The sequence below is a fragment of the Sciurus vulgaris genome (assembly GCF_902686455.1).
Source record: "Sciurus vulgaris genome assembly, chromosome: 8".
NCBI classification, from domain to species: Eukaryota; Metazoa; Chordata; class Mammalia; order Rodentia; family Sciuridae; genus Sciurus; species Sciurus vulgaris.
The window spans coordinates 148071728-148089476 of record NC_136468.1 but is presented as its reverse complement, the minus strand read 5'-3'; the positions used below and the strand labels follow the sequence as shown (position 1 = coordinate 148089476).

At 59.6% G+C, this 17749-nt stretch overlaps 1 protein-coding gene across 1 annotated transcript in view; it reads right to left on the bottom strand.

Annotated features, from left to right (window-relative positions):
• Window positions 1-17749, bottom strand: part of DNAH10 (dynein axonemal heavy chain 10) — a gene marked incomplete at its 3' end in the record, with an annotated part of 138752 nt that overhangs the window by 18185 nt on the left and 102818 nt on the right. The window contains exons 47-57 of the mRNA XM_079150513.1: window positions 16916-17176; window positions 15630-15802; window positions 14552-14645; window positions 14081-14248; window positions 13424-13612; window positions 10246-10417; window positions 7682-7885; window positions 7030-7110; window positions 4776-4973; window positions 4415-4576; window positions 3375-3549 (exon numbers count right to left, since the gene is read on the bottom strand). Of these exons, the coding sequence (XP_079006639.1) occupies window positions 3375-3549; window positions 4415-4576; window positions 4776-4973; window positions 7030-7110; window positions 7682-7885; window positions 10246-10417; window positions 13424-13612; window positions 14081-14248; window positions 14552-14645; window positions 15630-15802; window positions 16916-17176 (1877 nt within the window). The remainder of the gene's footprint in view (window positions 1-3374; window positions 3550-4414; window positions 4577-4775; window positions 4974-7029; window positions 7111-7681; window positions 7886-10245; window positions 10418-13423; window positions 13613-14080; window positions 14249-14551; window positions 14646-15629; window positions 15803-16915; window positions 17177-17749) is intronic.

Below are 17749 nucleotides of genomic sequence, written 5' to 3'. Positions count from 1 at the left end.
GGGCCCAGCCAGAGACCTCAGTGTTCCAGCCGACAGAGTGGGGACCGGGAACCAAGCCTTTCCCACCCCCAATCCTGAGTCCCCAGAAAGCACCCTCGGAGCCCGCCACCGGGTGCCAGATGACCGAGGCGTGCGGAAGAGCGAGGTTGCGATCAGAGTAGGGGTCCTTTCTCCCTCCAAAAGCAAACTCGGGGTGGGCGGAGAGAGGACCACCGCTGCTCTCCCTGGAGGGGAAAACCACTGCAGGCCCCGCTCCCCACCTCCCCTGCCCCACCCCAGACTCGCCAGCCTCCCCTACTCCTCCCTGAGCCCAGCTCCCGCCGCTTGGGAGGCGCCCCCTGGAGCCAGGAGCACAGACTGCGAGCTCCTGGGGGAGGCGGGCTGCCTGGCTCAGGGTGGCAGGAGTCCAATGCGCACAGAATAAATGGAAGGAGGACAAGCACAAGCATCGACTGGCCACAGAAGGAGCCCTTTACACTCCAGCGGAGAAACGTCTGCTCTACTCTTCCTCACTCCTCGTCTTCCTGGCTTACCCTGAACTTATTTCTAAATGGGGATGGAGCAAGTGCCCTTTCAGGAATGAAGGGGTTGCGAGATTGTCAAGATGGAAGTGCCGGCCCATCACACTTGACATCCCAAAGATGGAATGAAAGCCAGACTGCCGTGGTGGCGGGGGCTGGGGGGATTGGATTCAAACTCACACAGGACCCCAGCCAAGGTCAAACCCCAAATAGATCCAAAAAAAATCTTTCAAAGGAAGAAAATTGAACTGTAAAAGTACAAAAAGAAACAGTACTTTGTTTCACCATCTCAGGATGGCAAGGCATTGTAACTATGACAGGATATGTAAAAGTCAGGATGTGGAAGATCGCTACATACAGGGCAAAAACAAACACACACACAAACCTCATTAAAAAAGTCAAATGGCCAAAGCAAACTGCAGAGTTACCCGCAACTCATTTTGCCAATGAGCTAACCCCCCTTATGTAAAAATCCCTTGGAGTGGCAGAGCACCCGCCCAGCTTGCAAGGCCCTGTCCATCTCCAGCACTGCGAAAAAGAAAGAAAGAAAAGCCACTGGAAAAGATCATGGAGACAAAAGCAACAATAGTGACAACGGCCTCACAGAAAAACGGACAGAACACGGACAGTTCACAGAAGAGGAAACCACGTGACTCTTAAGACATATTTTTCACAATTTAAAAAAGAAAAGAAAGGGCCCCTGGACCCAGGAGAAGAGAAGAGAAATGCTAGTTAAACTACACAATGCCACTTTTCATCTACAAAAGAAGCAGAGATCCAAGTGTCGATGGCGCCCTCTGCTGGGGAGGCTTCCGAAGGCATCGGGCCCTCAGGCTGGCTGGTGAGGAGCGTCAGGCCCAGGATCAGGCGCCCCGGGCATTATAAAGGCACACACCCCTGGACCCAGCACCAGGAGCAGAGATCCTCCTGTCGGGGGACTTGGCCGAGTGCAGCACAAAGCACGCCGCTGGGTTTACTCCGTGCCACGCAGTCCTGAAGGCAGGGGACTGGAGACCCGCTGAGGACACAGCCTGGGGCCTGGCTGAGGAGAGAGCGCCTCCTCAGGTCACAGCGGGATGTGACCGGCCGTTTTAAAGCACCAGGAAGGTTCTCCACACGGGGACCTGCAGATCTCCAAACTGCAGCAGGAAAACGTGGACGGCCAGCTGCCACCTGTCTGCCCTCACCCTCCAGCCCTCGGAATCCAAAGCCAGGAGCTGAGGAGTGCCTGGGACACCAGGCTGCCTGGACCATCTGCTGTGTGAGGAGGGAAGGCCACCCTCAGGGCCACCCGGGAAGCTGCTCTGCTGGGCTGCTGCAGGCCAACGTGACTCTGGAACCGGACAATGGCTGACGTTGTGCTGGCACTGGCCAGGTGCCCAGCCCAGGGCTGAGGGCTCTGCAGACACTAGCGCCTTTCATCCTCACAACTGCCCTGACTCAGAGGGGACAATCATCACCGCCCATGTTTTACAAGTGAGGAAGCAAGCACAGAGAGGTTAGACAACGGGCCGGAGGTCACAGAGCGGTTAGACGATGAGCCAAAGGTCATGGAGCTGTCCAGGGGCAGAGCCGGCAGGACTGTTCCCGGCTCTAACAGCTGGGGACAGAACCCAGGGCCTTGCGCACGCCAGGCAAGTGCTGTGCCACTGAGCCGCACCAACTCCTGATGGCATTTTAAAACATCGCTCCTTTGAGGCAAGTGGCCACCTTTAGGTTCCTCAGGTGTGAGGCCGTCTAGCTCAGGACTCATCCAGGTCCCCACGAGATCCCGGGGACTCCCTCCCGCGGCCCTCCCTCGGGGCGGGGCCTTCCCAGCCCCTTCCCTCCAAATCCCTGCAGCAATCCTTTCCGGCCTCCGTGCCGCTGCAGGAGCGGCGCCCCAAGCCCTGGAGCCAGCAGTGGGTATTTTCCTTGAAAATGGGGTTGACCGTCCCCGCCACCTGGCCCCTGCACAGCCCCAGCTGTCCAGGCAGCTCCGTCTAGATGTCCAGCACGCAGCATGGACACGCATGCTGCCCGCCCTGCGCCTCGTCAGCACCACCCTCTGCAGAGCACGACGGGGTCACTTCCTGGTCCCACGGCGGCAACTCCCATGTCACCCAGGTCCGCTGACCTGGAGGGACTCAGTTCCCTGTTCAGAGTCACGCGCAAAACAAGGGCCCCGCCTTCCCCGAGGACAGCTGCTCAAGTTGCCTGGGAAGCCAGGGCACAGGGACCCAGAGGCCGCACAGGACCACCTTCCAGCCACAGGAACAAAGCGGGACGCCAGCTCTGGACCTGGAAGCAGAAGCCTCTGCAGGCGGCAGGGGGGCAGCAGGACACGCTCCTCGGGGGCTTTTCACTCACCAACCAAACCCACGAGCGGCCCTGTAGGGACCAGGCCACGCGGGGAGAAAGCCCTGCCCACCCCGCTCAGCCACACTTCCCGGCAGCGGGTGGCAGCAGGGACTCGCGGCACGTCTGGGGGCCAAGAGAGTGACCCGCCGCTCACAGTGCTGCTCCACAGGAGTGGGCGAGGGCAGCGGCAAGGCTGGCCTGCAGCACCCCGTGGGCTCCCTCAGCCGCGTGCTGGCAGCCTGCACTGGCCGGAGCAGACGCTGGCTTTTGCAGCACAGGGACACCATCCCCTCCCTCCATCCTCACGGCCCCTGGAGCCCCACCTCCCTGGGTGAGCCGGCCTAGGCTCGAGGCCAACAGGCACGCTTTCTGGGGCTGGGGGCCAGGGTCAGGCCACCTCGCCCCTCTGGCCCTCGCTTTCTGTGACGTTGGGCTTCGCACTGAGCCTGGCCCCTGGTGTGGGCACCAGCAGAAGCGAGGGGCAGCTGCAGTGTGCTGAGGGGCACGGATTACCTGATCTCAGTCACATCCGACTTGTCCAGCTTCTGCAGCTCCAGCTTGGCGGCCTCCAGGATGGGCATGACCTCGGCGAGGGCCGTCTCGGCCTCCGCCTTCTCCACCGCGATGATCTTGTTCTGCTCCTCTATCTCTGTGGCCTTCTCCTCCGCCAGCTTCTTCTTCTCCTCCGCTGCAGGGCAGCAGGGCCCGTGAGCAGCTGGGCCAGGGTGGCCGCGAGTTCTGTCCCTGGGCTGTGCAGGGTACAGGCCTCGCGGACCAGGTCCAGGACACCTGGGGCTCATGGGAGCTCTGGCCAACAGGGTAGCCCCACGCGTTCCCAGTAGGACGGAGGTCCTCAGCACGCAGGGTCTGGACGCCCTCCAACTCCGCCTCCCTGCACTGGCCCTCCAGAGTCCACCCACTCTGCGCCAGGCAAGTCACACACCTGCCACGGCCAGTGTTGGCTGAAATCTCTCTGTCACTCAGATCCAGGCCACCAGCCGCCCAGTCTAGGGGGCTGCCCCTCTGTCATCTCACGCTGACTGTTGGCCCCTGACGCTGACCACAGCCGGAACCTTCATCCAATCACCAGTGCTAAGACTTACAACCTGCTGCCTCCAGGACCTACGCACCCCCCCGGCCTGCCACCCCGGTACCCACGGGCCTGGCCCACAGGAGGTACAGTGGGGTGAACGGTGTCCCCCAGGGGTCAGGTCCATGGGAACCCCAGGGGGACCTTATTTGGAAATAATGTAATTAGTTGAGGTGAGGTTACCCTGGACTAGGGAGCTCAGGTGACCCTTCAAGAAGTCCAGGCCTCACGTTGTACACGTGAATCGACTTATCACCATGTCCCCATAAATATGCATAATTATCATGTGTCGAAACTTCTCTTTAAATCAAAGCCACGTGCAGACACACCAGGGGAAGGTCACGTGGCGACAGAGGCAGCTGGGGTGGGGGTCTCAAGCTGTCGCAGGTGAGGACCGGCCGTAAGCAAGGTCTCCACAGCATGTCCCCGGGGAACCCGGCCGTCCCCCGTGGCGGGCACTTGCCTGCGGCTGTGTTGGTTGAGATCTCCTCCAGCAGGGCCTCGCAGGCGGCCGACTTCTCGGCCAGCACAACCCTCTGCTCGGCCAGCTTCTGGTTCAGCTCGTCCAGCTGGATGGTGGCCTCCTTCAGCTTGTCCAGCCCACCCTCCAGGCGCTTGCACTGGGCTGGGGACAGACAGCACCTATTCACTGTCCTGCGACCGCGCAGGGACCAGCGCACCAGTGTCCTACCCACAGAGTGCCACCTTGCCTCGGTCCAGAGGCGCCCGGCCTGGCGAGGGGACACCTGCCCCAGGGAAGAGGAGACCCGGATCTCTACACCTGAGCCACGTGACACGGTCGACCTGCCCTCCCCAAGCCTCACCGATGTTAAACTGCGTCTTCTCATCCAGCAGTTTTGAGTACATGTTGATAAAATCCAGGTAATTCTTGGGTGTCACATAGTTGCTGCGCCTCAGTTTCTGGAGAAACTGTTTGCTGAATTCACCGACAGACTCGTGGACCAAAACCACATGTTCCACCAGGTCTTCTATATTTTCTGCTGGGATCATGGGATTGTCCCCTGGAGAGGGAGGAAGGGCAAAGCCGCCTCTCAGACAGACGGCCAGGCCTGGAACCACGGCCCGGCCCGAGGCCCCGCAGCCCAGGCCTGGGCCCCAGTGGGGGCTCCACTGATCCGCCAGGCTCAGGCAGCACCTGTGCAGGCCACCACGGGTGGTGGACAGCCAGCTCCGCGTACAGCCACAGAGAGGGAGGTCATGCTGACCCACCTCAACAGGGTGAGCCTCAGACACGGCGCTAAGAGAGAGGAGGCTGCTGGGAAAGGTCGGGCACCACGCCACTCCACCCACCCGCAAAGGCAGGTGGCAGCCAGAGGCTCTGGGCTGACCAGAGGAGGGAAGGGGAGTCTGCGTGTAGGGTCGCTGAGGATGGTGACAAGTTCCGGAAATGGGTCCCATGACGGCCGCACAGCCTTGTGACTGTGCACTTAAAGTGGACAAAATGGAAAAGCCCATGTAGGATATATTTCCCAAAATAAAAAATATATATATTTAAAATGTAATTTTTTTAAAAAATGAAGAAGAAAAAGCAGTTATCATGAGTGGGCAGCTTTTCTGGACCACTGACCCGTGCTTAGGCACCCTGCCTCCTGCAGAGCCAACCCTTTCCCTCTTCCCTGGGGCCGTGGCAGCATGCAGCCGGGAGGACGCCGGGTCTAATGCCTGACCCAGTCATTGCGCTCCAGCAAGCGACCTCCCGCCGGCCAGGCGGGCTACTCGGCCATTCTCTGCTGGGCAAAGGAAGCCTTCGCATCAATCTGCTGGAAGAATTACCCACCACTTCCAAGGCAAAGACCTCCTCCCTCAGGTCAGCTGACTGTGAGATGCACCCACGTGACAGCAGAACGCACCTCGCACTAAAGCAGAGAGAGGAGAGTGGCCGAAAGCATCCGTCGTCCAGGCTCTGCTGACCCAACCTACAGTTGTACCAGGGGCACTGCCTGCGTGAAAGACCTGGCCTGACAGATATCCACTCTGGGACATAGTCGCCTCCACTCTGGGAAACACGTTCCAAGGGAAAAGATGCGAAGCAAATTCCAGGCAGCATCATTTACGACACCGGATACGGAAGGCAAACCCAAGCAGTAACAGGAAATGACTGACACGCTTAAAACCAGGGTGCCCTCCATCAGGGTGCTCCACCACAGCCAGAAGGGAAATCTGGCCCACTTCCTGCTTTTTAAATAAAGTTTTATTGGAACACAGCCATGGCCATTCATTTGCATACTGCCTATAACGGCCTTCTTCATATAACTGCAGAATTGAGTAGCTGCAACAGAGGTAAATATTTACCACCTGGACCTTTGCAGAAGCGGCTTGCTGGCCCCTGAGTCAGATCTGAAGAGTCATGCTCTTGGCCCCCTTCCCAGAAAAGGAAAAAATCCCGCATTATGACTGAAGCTATGATCTCTGCTCCCACAGAGTGACTACTTATTTATTTATTGGATACGCATTTATAAGGATGAAACTGTTTTGAGGTCACCCAGTGGCACTTGCCATAAATCTGTTCAAGATTGGTCCAGAGAAAAAGATTTTCCCCTGAAGTTCAACCGACGTGCTTTCTTACTCAAGGAGCACAATTACCGCCCAGGGTGCAGGTGCTGGGCAGATTCGGGCCGACCCCTCAGGCAGCCTCTGGATTGGAGGTCAGCACGCTCTCTCTATCCAGAGCCAAACTGGTCCAGTCCTGTCTCTGCTTCGACTCCTGGACTTTGCAGGTGTGGCATCAAAGGAGCCAGGGACAGCGTGTGAATCAGTGCGTCTGTGCACCCCAAACCCCTCCCCACCAGCAGGGGCCAGGCTGGCAGCAGGCCACGGCTTGCCAGCTCCCGATTTAGATGCCACCTGATGGATTTCCAATTCAAACTCCTGTAAGTCTCCTGAAATCCCTCAGGACTAAAACACCAGGACAGTCTAACAATAAAAAAAAAATAATAACAATCCAAAAAAGATTTGTTCTATAGGATTTACGGTGAAGGGATCCATTGGGCCAAAAGTCAACGTCGGGGTGAAGACGAGTGGCTTCGTGGGCCCCCGGCGCAGCCCCGTGGGACTTACCTAAGAACGACTTAGCGACGGCGTGCAGGGCTTGGGGAGGCCAGGGCATGAACCAGTCGATGCCAGTGTTGTTCACCAGACCTTGGGAGGAGAGGACAAGGACCATGGCTCTGCGGCCTGGACTCTCGGGTGTCCACACGGTCTTCAGGTGCCACCAGAGCAGGGAGTGAGCTGAGCACGTCCAGCAGAGCTTCTGACTGACACCAGGCACCTCTCACACTGGGGCCAGAGAACCCGACGCAGGAGCTGGCGGGGCCCTGCACCTGCTTGCAGCATCCCTGGCTGCCATCCACTGGGTGCCAGAGCATGCCACCTGTCCCAAACACGTCCCCAGGCCCACCTAATGTCCCCAGGGAGCAGCAGCTGCCCGAACTAGGAACCCGCGTCTAAAGGCAGAAGCCCTGCCTTCTGCAAGGCTGGTGGGACTGTCCTGCGTGAGAGGGACGGGGAGCCACCCTCCCCCACCGTGGGCCTGTTCCCAGGAGCCTAAGCTCATCGTCGCGTTGGAAGGACAGCACCCACCCCTGGTGGCCACTGCGAGGGGCCAGCCAGGCACCTCCCACCGCGCGGGCCCTCACTTCCACGTCTTGTTGGACCTTGTCGGTGGAAGCTTGGGAGCGCGCAGGCCCTGCCGCAGGCGCAGCCTCGGTACCTGGGAAGTTCCTGCAGCGGGTCCTCAGGGTGTCCCCCACTGGAGACATGCCCAGGACAATGTGCAGGTTGTTTGCGCTCTTGTTCACGAAGTACTGCCACACGGACTCCTTGGCCGGCCCCATGCCGTGCTTCAAGGCCTCCTGGATGAGCTGACCGAGGATGGTGTCCTTCTCCTCGTCTGGGAAGAGCGCAGGGACGATCCCTAGAGAGCAGACACGCAGGAGCTGGTCTGCAAGTCCCAGGGTCACTACCTCTCTGGGCACCAGCTGGAATGGCAGAAGCACAGCATGACGAGGGCCAGCGCAGGGCCCTGGGGTCCAGGCTCAGACCACAGCTTGCTCGCCTGCGGGCAAAGCCCAGGAGCCTCGCCCACCTGTCCGTGAGACGGGCCCGGTAGGCACCCCGTGCTCACCCAGGAGGCCGCCGGGCCTGCGAGCCTCGCTGGCCTAGGCTCTAGAGCAGGAGCTCCCACCTGGGGGCACCTGGTCACTCTGGGGACCCAGTTCTTGGCCACAACTTGCAAGGACAAACACCGCCTGTGCTAATGGCCGGGGCTGGGCTGCCACCGAACAGCCGGGACGGCCCCACAGGAGAGCTGCCAGGCCCAGGATGCCCACAGAGCTGTGCTGGGGGCCGGGCCAGCTGGGCGTCACCCGCTGCCACGTTTCCAATGACATGACGCATGTCCATAAGCAGCCGATATAACACAATGGACAAGGCCGCTCACCTTCGAGAGCCCCCGCTCCCTCATCCCCTCTGACCTAGCACAGGGGCAGCCAGAGGACCCAGATCTAGACCTACGCAGGCACCTGTGCTGCGGGGACCTCACTGCACCCCGCTCCCCACAATGCCCTTTCCCATCTGACTGGCACACAGACCCCTCTGCCCGATGGAGAGCCCCCCACTTCCTGCCGTAGAGCCTTGCAGACACGGCGGGGTAAGGGTCTCGGGAGCGGGCAAGTCTCTGGATCAGCCAGGCAGCCCAACGCGTCACAGGGACCAGCAGCCAGAGTTGAGGAGGCAGAGTGCAGCCTGGGCTGGTGAGAGTCCAGGGCTGAGGCCAGCGGCAGCCTCCACAAGCCAGAAGAGAAGGAAATGGATTCTCAGGAACCCCTGGGAAGACCCCGTCCTTGCTGTGGCCCCATGAGACCCGCCCCTGGCTTCTGATGCAGACCCACAAGGGGAGCAGCTGCGTTGTCTGAAGCCACCGCGGGAACTGGGGCCCAGGGCTTCAGCAGCATGGGAGACGCACGGTTTCAGGTCCCGGGTCTCTGTCCACGGGAGCCACGTCGGGAGCCGGACCCTCCACCATGGCTCACGGCACCCCTTCCAACCATTGTGGGGCCACCTTTGAGTGTCTTCTGTCACTGATGTTACCCAGCCTCCCCCAGCACACACGCTGGACGCCAAGCTTCAGGGAGGGCAGGTCATGACTGCCTGAGGCCCAGCGTGTAGCATAAGTCCTGTGGGGCTCCCAGGGGATGATGGCCCCTGTCCCCACGGAGCCGACCCCCATGACCTAAAACTCAACCATCGAAGCACAAGAACAACACACTCAAAACGCGCACGTTTCACTGCAGGTCAAGTTTACATCCGGAGGGAAAACTGCACAGAAACTGGGCTCCAGGAGACAGCGGGCACGCTGCAGCGTGGGGTGGGGGGTCCTGAGGTCACAACTGACTCAAACGCACCAGAACAGGTGGGGCGGAGGCTGGCGGGAGGGACTAGGCGAGCACAGAGCGCTGCCCACGGGCCCTGGCGGCACGTCTGCCGTGTCCCTGCGACGAGTCGTGTGGGGCGCTGGGGAAGACCCAGGAACACAGCAGGACACAATGGCCAGAGTCTGGCCAACGTGGACCAGCAAGAACTGCACCTGTCCCCGGGAGCCACTGGCCCGAGTCCCTCCTCTGCCCCTTCTCAGCTGGGCACCTACGGATAGGGAGCCTGCTGGGGTTGTTGCCTACCACAAATGGGGTATTTCAGAACCATGAGGAAACCACTCACACCTCCCGAGGCCCGAGACCAGAGACCAAGGGACGGCAGGGCCGTGCTCCCACAAAAGGTCCTGGGGACCCTCCAGGTTCTGGAATCCCTTGGCATGCGGCTGCCTCTGCCCTTGTGAGGCCTCTTCCTCCATCAGGGACCCCTCTCCTTTCTCCTGTAAGGACGGCTGTCACTGAATTTAGGACCCACCCCAAATCCAGATCATCTCGAGATCCTTAGCCGGTCGCATCCACAAAGACGCCTTTTCCTGCTGAGGCCCATTCTCAGGTCCCAGGGTGCTGCCCGGGGGGCTGTGAGGGGTCACCGCTCCAGCCCCGGTGGCATCTCTGTGCCTGCTTCCCCAGCATGGAGGCAGCCAGGCACTTCCCTCCTCGGGCCCCAGCAGCGCATGCTAAGAAAGCACTTCCGATGCCTCCCGCGCGCAGCAGATGCGCAGCACCAGGGACGCTCCTGTGACGCAGCCGGTCAGGGCAGGGCCCCCAGGTGGCCGGACCCCGCCTGGGCCGCAGTGAGGCAGCAGCCGGTGCGCCTGGGGGGACAGGGCTCCGGCGGGGCTACCTGAGGTCAGCATGTTGTTGATGAGCTCCAGGAAGCCCTCCTCCGCCACGTGCGCGTCCGTGAACAGGAAGATGACCGTCCTGTCCTCCAGCCCCAGCTTCAGGTAGAGGCTCTTCAGGTCCTCCCGGAAGCTGTTCTCCGCGTAGCCTCGGCTCAGCAGGATCTCAAACACCTGGGGACACAGAGCAAAGTCGCCTGGGCCAGCGGCCTCCCTCCCGGCCTCCTAAAGGAGCCCGGCACGGGGGGAGAGCATCCAAGTTTGCACAACGTCACGCTGTTGGCTAAGAGTGACCAGGCCAGGTGACGAGGCCTCACCAAATGACCTGGAGTGGAAGCACAGGAGGCAGAAAGCCACATACCGGTGTCGTTTTTGTTTTGGTTTTTTTTTTTTTTGGTACACGGATTGAACCCAAAGGCACTTAACCACTTGCCCACGTCCCCAGCCCCTTTCATTTTGAGACAGGTCTGGCTAAGTTGCCCAGGTTGGCCCAGAACATGCGATCCTCCTGCCTCAGCCTCCCGTTGCTGGGACCCCAGGCATGTGCCACCAGGCATGGCCACAGCATCCTGCCTTCGTCAGAGCATGACAAGCGTGCAGAGAACACACCAGTGTCCAAGGGGCAGTGTGCGGTCTGGAAAGGAGAGAGGCACAGAGAGGACACCCTCCGTCCTGGGAAGGGGGTCCCCAGAGTCACAGAGAGGGTGGGAGGCCAGACAGGGGCCGGTGGGAAGGAAGCGGTGGGGGGTGGGGGGAGACCAGAAGGAAGCCCAGGAAAGGAGCACAGCCCAGAGCGTGAGCAGGACCACAGCTGCGGGTACCCTGGCCAGGTGGGCAAGGAAGTTGAGATGCTGTCTGACTCTGGAACCCAAAGGTCCTCCTCACACCTAAAGCAGGCCCTGTGTCTTCCCTCCGCGGGCGAGCACGCTGGTCCCGGGCAGAAGCAGGACCTGCGTGTGAGCAGCAGCAGCTATTTGGAAACTCGGGTTTTACTGTGGAGAGTGGTGCCTGAGATCAGGGGTCTCTGACGCCCTCATGGTTGCGGCACGCCTGGTGCCTGGGACTGTTCCTGTGCAAGGGCACAGGGTGCTCAGCTGCCGTGGCAACGCCCTGCGTGAGGCGGCTGTGCAAGAGTCCTGCCAGCTCTGACCTTGATCTCAGGCACCCAGGTCCCGGGAAGGAAGGAACTCCTGTGCTCGACGCCACAGTGTTTCACCAGCTGGCTTCCCCAGTCCTGCCCGCCCTACACTAGCTTTAAACAGGGGACTTTCTTGAGAGCCACACCGAGCTCCCAACACTGCACTTGCAGCTGCAGAACAGCTACTAGATGTCCTGGTTTCTGTAACTTTCCTGAATACAAAGAATAATGGTCGAATAGTCTTTAACCTGATAACAAGACATGTAAATAAAAAAGCTGGCATAACTGTAGTCCTGCATCTCCATCAGAGAGCAGGCTCCACCTGAGCCCAGCTTCATCTTCAAGGTCTGGGTCTCTGTATCGTCTGCCCCTTGCGGGACCCAGAGTTTGGTGGCACTGGCCACCACAGTCCATGGTGTCGGAGGGTTCTCACACCCGTGGCCGTGCGGGCCCGGCGGAGTCACCCTGCAGGCCGTGCCCACACACTCCACCATTCCTGCGTGCCCACACACAGGCTCATGCACACTTTCACACCCATGTACACCTGTCCCACACTGGCACATGCGCACGCATAGTCACACACAGACAAGGCAACACGTGTGCCTTCCGGGTGATGAGATCTGCTCTGTGGTTCTGTCTAGCACGGGCCCTCGGCCCACAGCTCCCGGCTCACTGGGGTGCCCACCTGCTGGGACCCACAGCCGTCCCCCTCGGCCCCAGGGCCCCGGGGTCCACACACCCTCACCCCTCCTGAGCCCTGTCGCTCAATATCCCTTCTGCTGTCCTTCCCAGGCGACCTCAGAGGAAGAGGCCTCAGATTTGCCAGGACAATCACCTGCGGGAGTCTGGAAGATTCTAAATGGCGGGGAGAAGTAGGAGGCCCGCTGGTGGGAATGTGGTCGGCCCAGCCACTGCGGAACAGTGTGGTGGCTCCCCGAAGGGTCACCACGGCCCCAGCAGTGCCACCCTGCCCTCCAAGAGCAGTGGAAAAATCATCTGTCTGCACGGAAATTCCTACCACGTGTTCACGGCACCACCCAGAGCAGCCAAGAGGTGGAGCAGCCCAGATGCCCACGGGGGCCTGGGCGGATGAACAGAAAGCAGAGCATCCACACAAGGGACCAGGATTAGGATGAAAAAGGAACAACACGTAGACACAGGCCAGGCTTGATGAACCCCGAAGCCAGCCACTCAGCGCCACGTACTGTGCTACCCTACCCTACTCCTGGAAAAGTCTGGCAGGGCATCCACAGAGATGGAGCAGCCTGGCAGCTGCCTGGACCACAGAAGGAAGTGAGGGGTGGCAGCTGACGACCGGGGCTTCGTCAGCAGCGGTGGGAATGCTCTAAGGAGCCGGTGGTGAGGGCCGCACGTCTCTGAATGGACCTCATCTGCGCACACAGAGCGGGCGAGTTACGTGGCCTTGAGTTGCGCTGCACAAAGCTGTTTTATTTAAAAGCGGGCTTCTCGACTTGTTGCAGAGCTGTGTGTGCTGCTGGGCAGATGCGGCAGCCTCGCTGCCAGCAGACCCCAAAAGGCAGCCCCAGGGTGAGCCCACCCCTCCTCCCTGCGGATGCACGGCGACTGCTTCTGTTTGGCTTTTGAACTTGATCTGACACCTTCTCTCATCTAAGAACAATGCAAGAGTTAGAAGCTTTGGACATTCAGCTAAAATATGCCCCAAACACACAGGTGAGAGAAAAACGAAAGAACCTAGCTCCACCCTCTGTGACAGCACCGTGCCGTGCCAGGTGCAGGGCCCAGGCCTGTGACCCCAGCACACCCAGAGGCAGGCGGGAGGATCTCAAGTTCCAGGCCAATCTGGACCACTCTGCAAGGCACGGTCTCGAAATAAATACGTAAATGAATAAATACAAAGGGCTGGGACTGGGGTAAAGCACCCCCGGGTTCAGTCCCCAGGACTGAAAAGGAAATAATTAGGATCCGCTGCGGCTGGTTCCGGTATCTGCACGCACTCCCTCCCAGCCGCAGGCCGCAGGGACGGGCAGGACCTGCCTTCCTGGGAGGGGACCGGGCCTCACCTCGTAGCCAGCCGTGAAGGCTGCCAGCCTTGCCAGCGACTGCTTCCCTGAGCCGCCCACGCCCACCAGCAGCGCGTGGCCGCGGTCCATGCGGATGATGCGGTGCACGCGTGTCAAGTGCTCCAGTGCGTCGTCGAAGAGCACCAGGTTCATCCTGGTGTTGATTTCGTTGTACTCTTCCAGAATTTCCTGAATTAAAAAAAAAAAAAAAAAAATTTCAGGATCACTGGATTTTAAGAGGTGAACTTTCTCCTTTTGCCCGGGAGAGATTAAGGATGGAGGAACGAGGCTGGGTTGCTCACTCAGTGGGAGAGCGCCTGCCTGGCACAGGCGAGGGACTGGGTTTGAGTCTCAGCACCGCATATAAATAAATGCACAAAAGAAATATCCACTGACAGCTAAAAAAATATTTTTAAAGAAAAGAATGGAGGAAAGATTTTTCTTTTCTGAAAAATCATTGCTCTAATTAAATCATCTGGGCTCCCAGGATTAAATCCAGCCTTCACTCAAGACGGCTCCGCCAGGTGTGGGTCAGCCAGCCCCAAGCCGAGGCAGGCCACAGGTGTGGGAGCTGCAGGTCAGACACCAGACCCCCATGGAGCCACCCTGTCACACCCACGCTCCAGGAGGAAGCGGGCGAGGAGGAGCCGGCCACACCTGGAACAGCGCCTTGGCCGCCTCGTAGTCCTGGATGTCTTCGTAAATGCGCGTTTCCTCCTCGTGCAGAGCCATGCGGAAGTCGCCAAACAGGATGGGGTCCCTCATCACTGTCTCCAGGTGGTCGTTAAAGTGCTCGGAAACCAAGTCTCCTATGCGCTCTTGCACCTTAAAACGTAGGCCGCTTAAGGACCCAAACTCAAGGACAGCAGTCCCTGCCCGACAGAGCCTCTGCTGTCACCGTCTGAGGAATCTGCCTTCTGCTTCCCCACTCAGGGCTCCAAAGTACTTAATAACCCATCCCCACCTGTTAGCTTTTATAGTTAGTGTTTGGTTTTTTGCAAGCAGTGTTCTATATATATATATTTAAAATGCATTGGTCTCTATGCGTGTGTTACGCGTGTTTGGCTCTCCCAGGAGAGGAGTCCGTGGCTAGCCTCTTGATCTGCCGGTACATTTCCAGGTACTGACCAGCTGCTTGTCTGTTTCGTTGATCAGCCGGTCGTGGAAAACCCTCAGACACTCGTTCCTCCAGACTCTCACCATCTGGGCCACCGTCTGGAACCTATGGAACATGGCGGAAGGGGCGAATCAGCCTCAAGGTCCCCGGAGGGGCCACCTGCCGCCATTTCAAGAAGGATGCAGGGGAGGGGGCACAGGAGCTGCACCCTGGAGTCCCTTCTCCCCCTCTTCTCACATCAGCAAAGTCTAACCAGGAGCTAATGAATTAAATGCAAGGACCACAGGGTCGCCATGCATGACTCCCCATGGAGGGAAGAGGGCCCTCTCTGCGCGTGGCATGCAGCACGTACACTACCTGGCACTACCCCTCTTGCTGGAATACATCAACTTAAAATCAGCATCAGGGCCACGGGCAGTGCCCTTCTCTCAGCACCACCACCCCCCGGCCCTGGTTCTGGGAACTTTCCCTGGTTTCTGGCAAAGAGCCATGACCCAACCTGGATTCCCACACTGAACCACCGAGGGCACTGAGGTCGGGGGACGTCTGCAGATCCTTCGACTGTTTCTCAGAACTTCACTGACCCGTGAGGTGAGTCCCCAGAGCTGCACGGGGCTTGACTCTAGGCAGCTCAAAGCAGGCCTTCACCCGAGGCCGAAGCCTAGGTCTGGCTGTGGCTGCTTTGTTTTTGTGGTGCTGGGGAGGGAACCCAGGGCCTCACGCCTGCCGGGCAAGGGCTCCGCCTCTGAGCCCCTCTCACTGGCAACGGGAAACAATCTGGCCACAGGAGCAGAAGAGCTCAGGTGAACGCCAAGCTCAGAGCTGACGGGGGGCGGCAAAGCCATCCCACCGAGGGGCCTCAGCTACGTGTCCACCCGCCCAACCTCTGCTGTTGGTCCCACTGATCTGCTGCCCACGGGCTTGCATGGCATTTATTTCTATTCTTCACTTAACATCAGCAGAGACAGTGGGTAAGGAATTGACACGATGGGCCTTCAAGTTCCCTGAGAAGCCCTCTGTCTTAAGAGAACAAAAGAACCATCAAATCTATAGGGTAGATCTTGACATGATTGGAAAACTAAATCTCACCGCTGGGGGTTAGTGAGGACGAGACCATTGAAAACCCGGGAGAGATCGCGCAGGTTGAAGATGTAGTGGAACTTGGAAGGGGTGGGTGGCAGGTCCTGGACGATGTTTTTGTAGAGTGTGAGCGTGCAGGAGGTCAGCTGGCCAGTCACAGCCACGATGCTCTCGTGAAAGTCCTGGAAAATGAGAAGACCCGGCCCCGGGTGTCCTTTAACGGAAGGGTGGACGAAGAAAACGGCATCGCCGCGAAAGGGAGCATCTGGCCACGGAAGGAAAGCCTGCGGCGCCGAGGAGCCTCGGACCCGAGGCTGAGAGGTCGGGCGGTTCCATCCACGGGAAGCGCGGGACAGGCGCCCGCAGAGGCGGGAGGTAGGGGTGCCCGGGGGCTGGGGCGGCGGCTGCGGTGTGGGGTTGGGTCTCCTGGGGGAGAAGCGTGCTGAGGTCAGGCACCGGGGCTGCCCGGCCGGCCTGCGCGCCTCTGAACGGCTGCTCCGAGGCGGCCCTGGCAGTGGCCTTCACGCCATGTGAATGTGGCACTGCTTTTTGAGGGAAGAGACAAGCCAAGCAGAGGCGCTCATCGTCCCGTCTGCTCTCAAGCCCTGGGGTTCCGCGGTCCCCGGACGCCGACGCTCCTGAAGCCACAGGCCCTGCCGGTCCTCCCCGGGGGTCTGGCCTGGCGCACCTCCCGGCCCGAGAGCCCTGCCTCTGAGGAGAACCGCCTGGTGCTTGGGCGCCCGTGACCCCTGCTCCACAGCAGCCTCGCCACCCGGCCGAGCGCAGGCCTCACCTCGGCGGGCAGGTGCGGGGTAAGCGGCCGCGGCGGAACGAGCGGTCCATGTGGGGAGCCTCGTAGACCCTACCCGCAGTGACTGGCACCAACTGCACTCATGCCTGTCCTTCCACCCCCGGAACCCAGGGAGCGGGCTGCCACCCTCCTGCCCCTGCCGCAGGTGAGACGGGGCCAGGAGCAGAGTGGGGGCCATCTCCCCGACTTCCGCAACTCACGTGGCCCACGGAGGCAGGGCCACCCGGCACTCCTGGGGGTCCAAGGCACTGCAGCCTCTGTGGACCCCCTTGTTCCCCGAGTGGAGGTTAAAATTCTAGTTTGTGGCCACTTGGGTATAAAGGTGAAATTTTTGCTTCCGATTTTGGAAAAAAGAAAGCCATCTTCGAGGTCCCTCAATGCCCCGCAGGCCCTGGCGTTGGGCCTGCGGTGTCTTTAGTGTGACCCAGGCCGCTCATGCTTCCGCCCACCCAGCCCCCCGGCCTCTGCTCCCATTCAGAGTTACCGCGGTGTGGCCTCGCAGAATGGAGGAGTAAATCAGATGCAGGGACTCCTCCGAGGGGAAGGGCACGTTGAAGGCACTGAACAGGGAGAGAAACCTCGGGTCCACCTCGTTACGGCCTCCGCCGGCCTTCCCCATGGCGGCGATGAAGCCCAGGTCCCGGATGCTCTTACAGTTCAGCTCCTTCCCGCGGTCGTACAGGTAGCCTTTCTCCAACAGCAGCTTCAGCAGGGCAATCGGCTGCTGCGTGCCGTATTCATCCACCTTGATGGTGTTTTGAGAGAAAAAGGAGAACAGCAGTATCGCAAGGCAGAGCTCAGAGAGGCCTGGGCGACTAAACCAAAGCTCGGCCCTCCGCTCACTCCCAGAGCACCCTGGGCTTAGCTTCATACGGCTTCTCAAAGTTTGCAATTAAATACTCATTGGTGATTTTTAAAGTTTGTCTCCCCTTACTAGACTGTAACCTCCATGAAGGCAGAGACCTCAAAAGCCTTGTGCACTGCACAGCACCAGGCCATCAAAGTCAGCAAAGGGAGTTGATTGGATGGATGGGAGGAAGGATGGAAGGATGGAAGGATGGAAGGATGGAAGGATGGGAAGGAAGGATGGAAGGATGGATGGAAGGAGGGATGCATAGAAGGATGGATGGAAGGATGGAAGGATGGAAGGATGGATGGAAGGATGCATGGAAGAAGGATGGATGGAAGGATGGAAGGATGAATGGAAGCATGGATGGAAGGACGGATGGAAGGAAGGATGGATGGAAGGATGGATGGAAGGATGGATGGAAGGAAGGATGGAAGGAAGGATGGATGGAAGGATGGAACGTGGGATGGA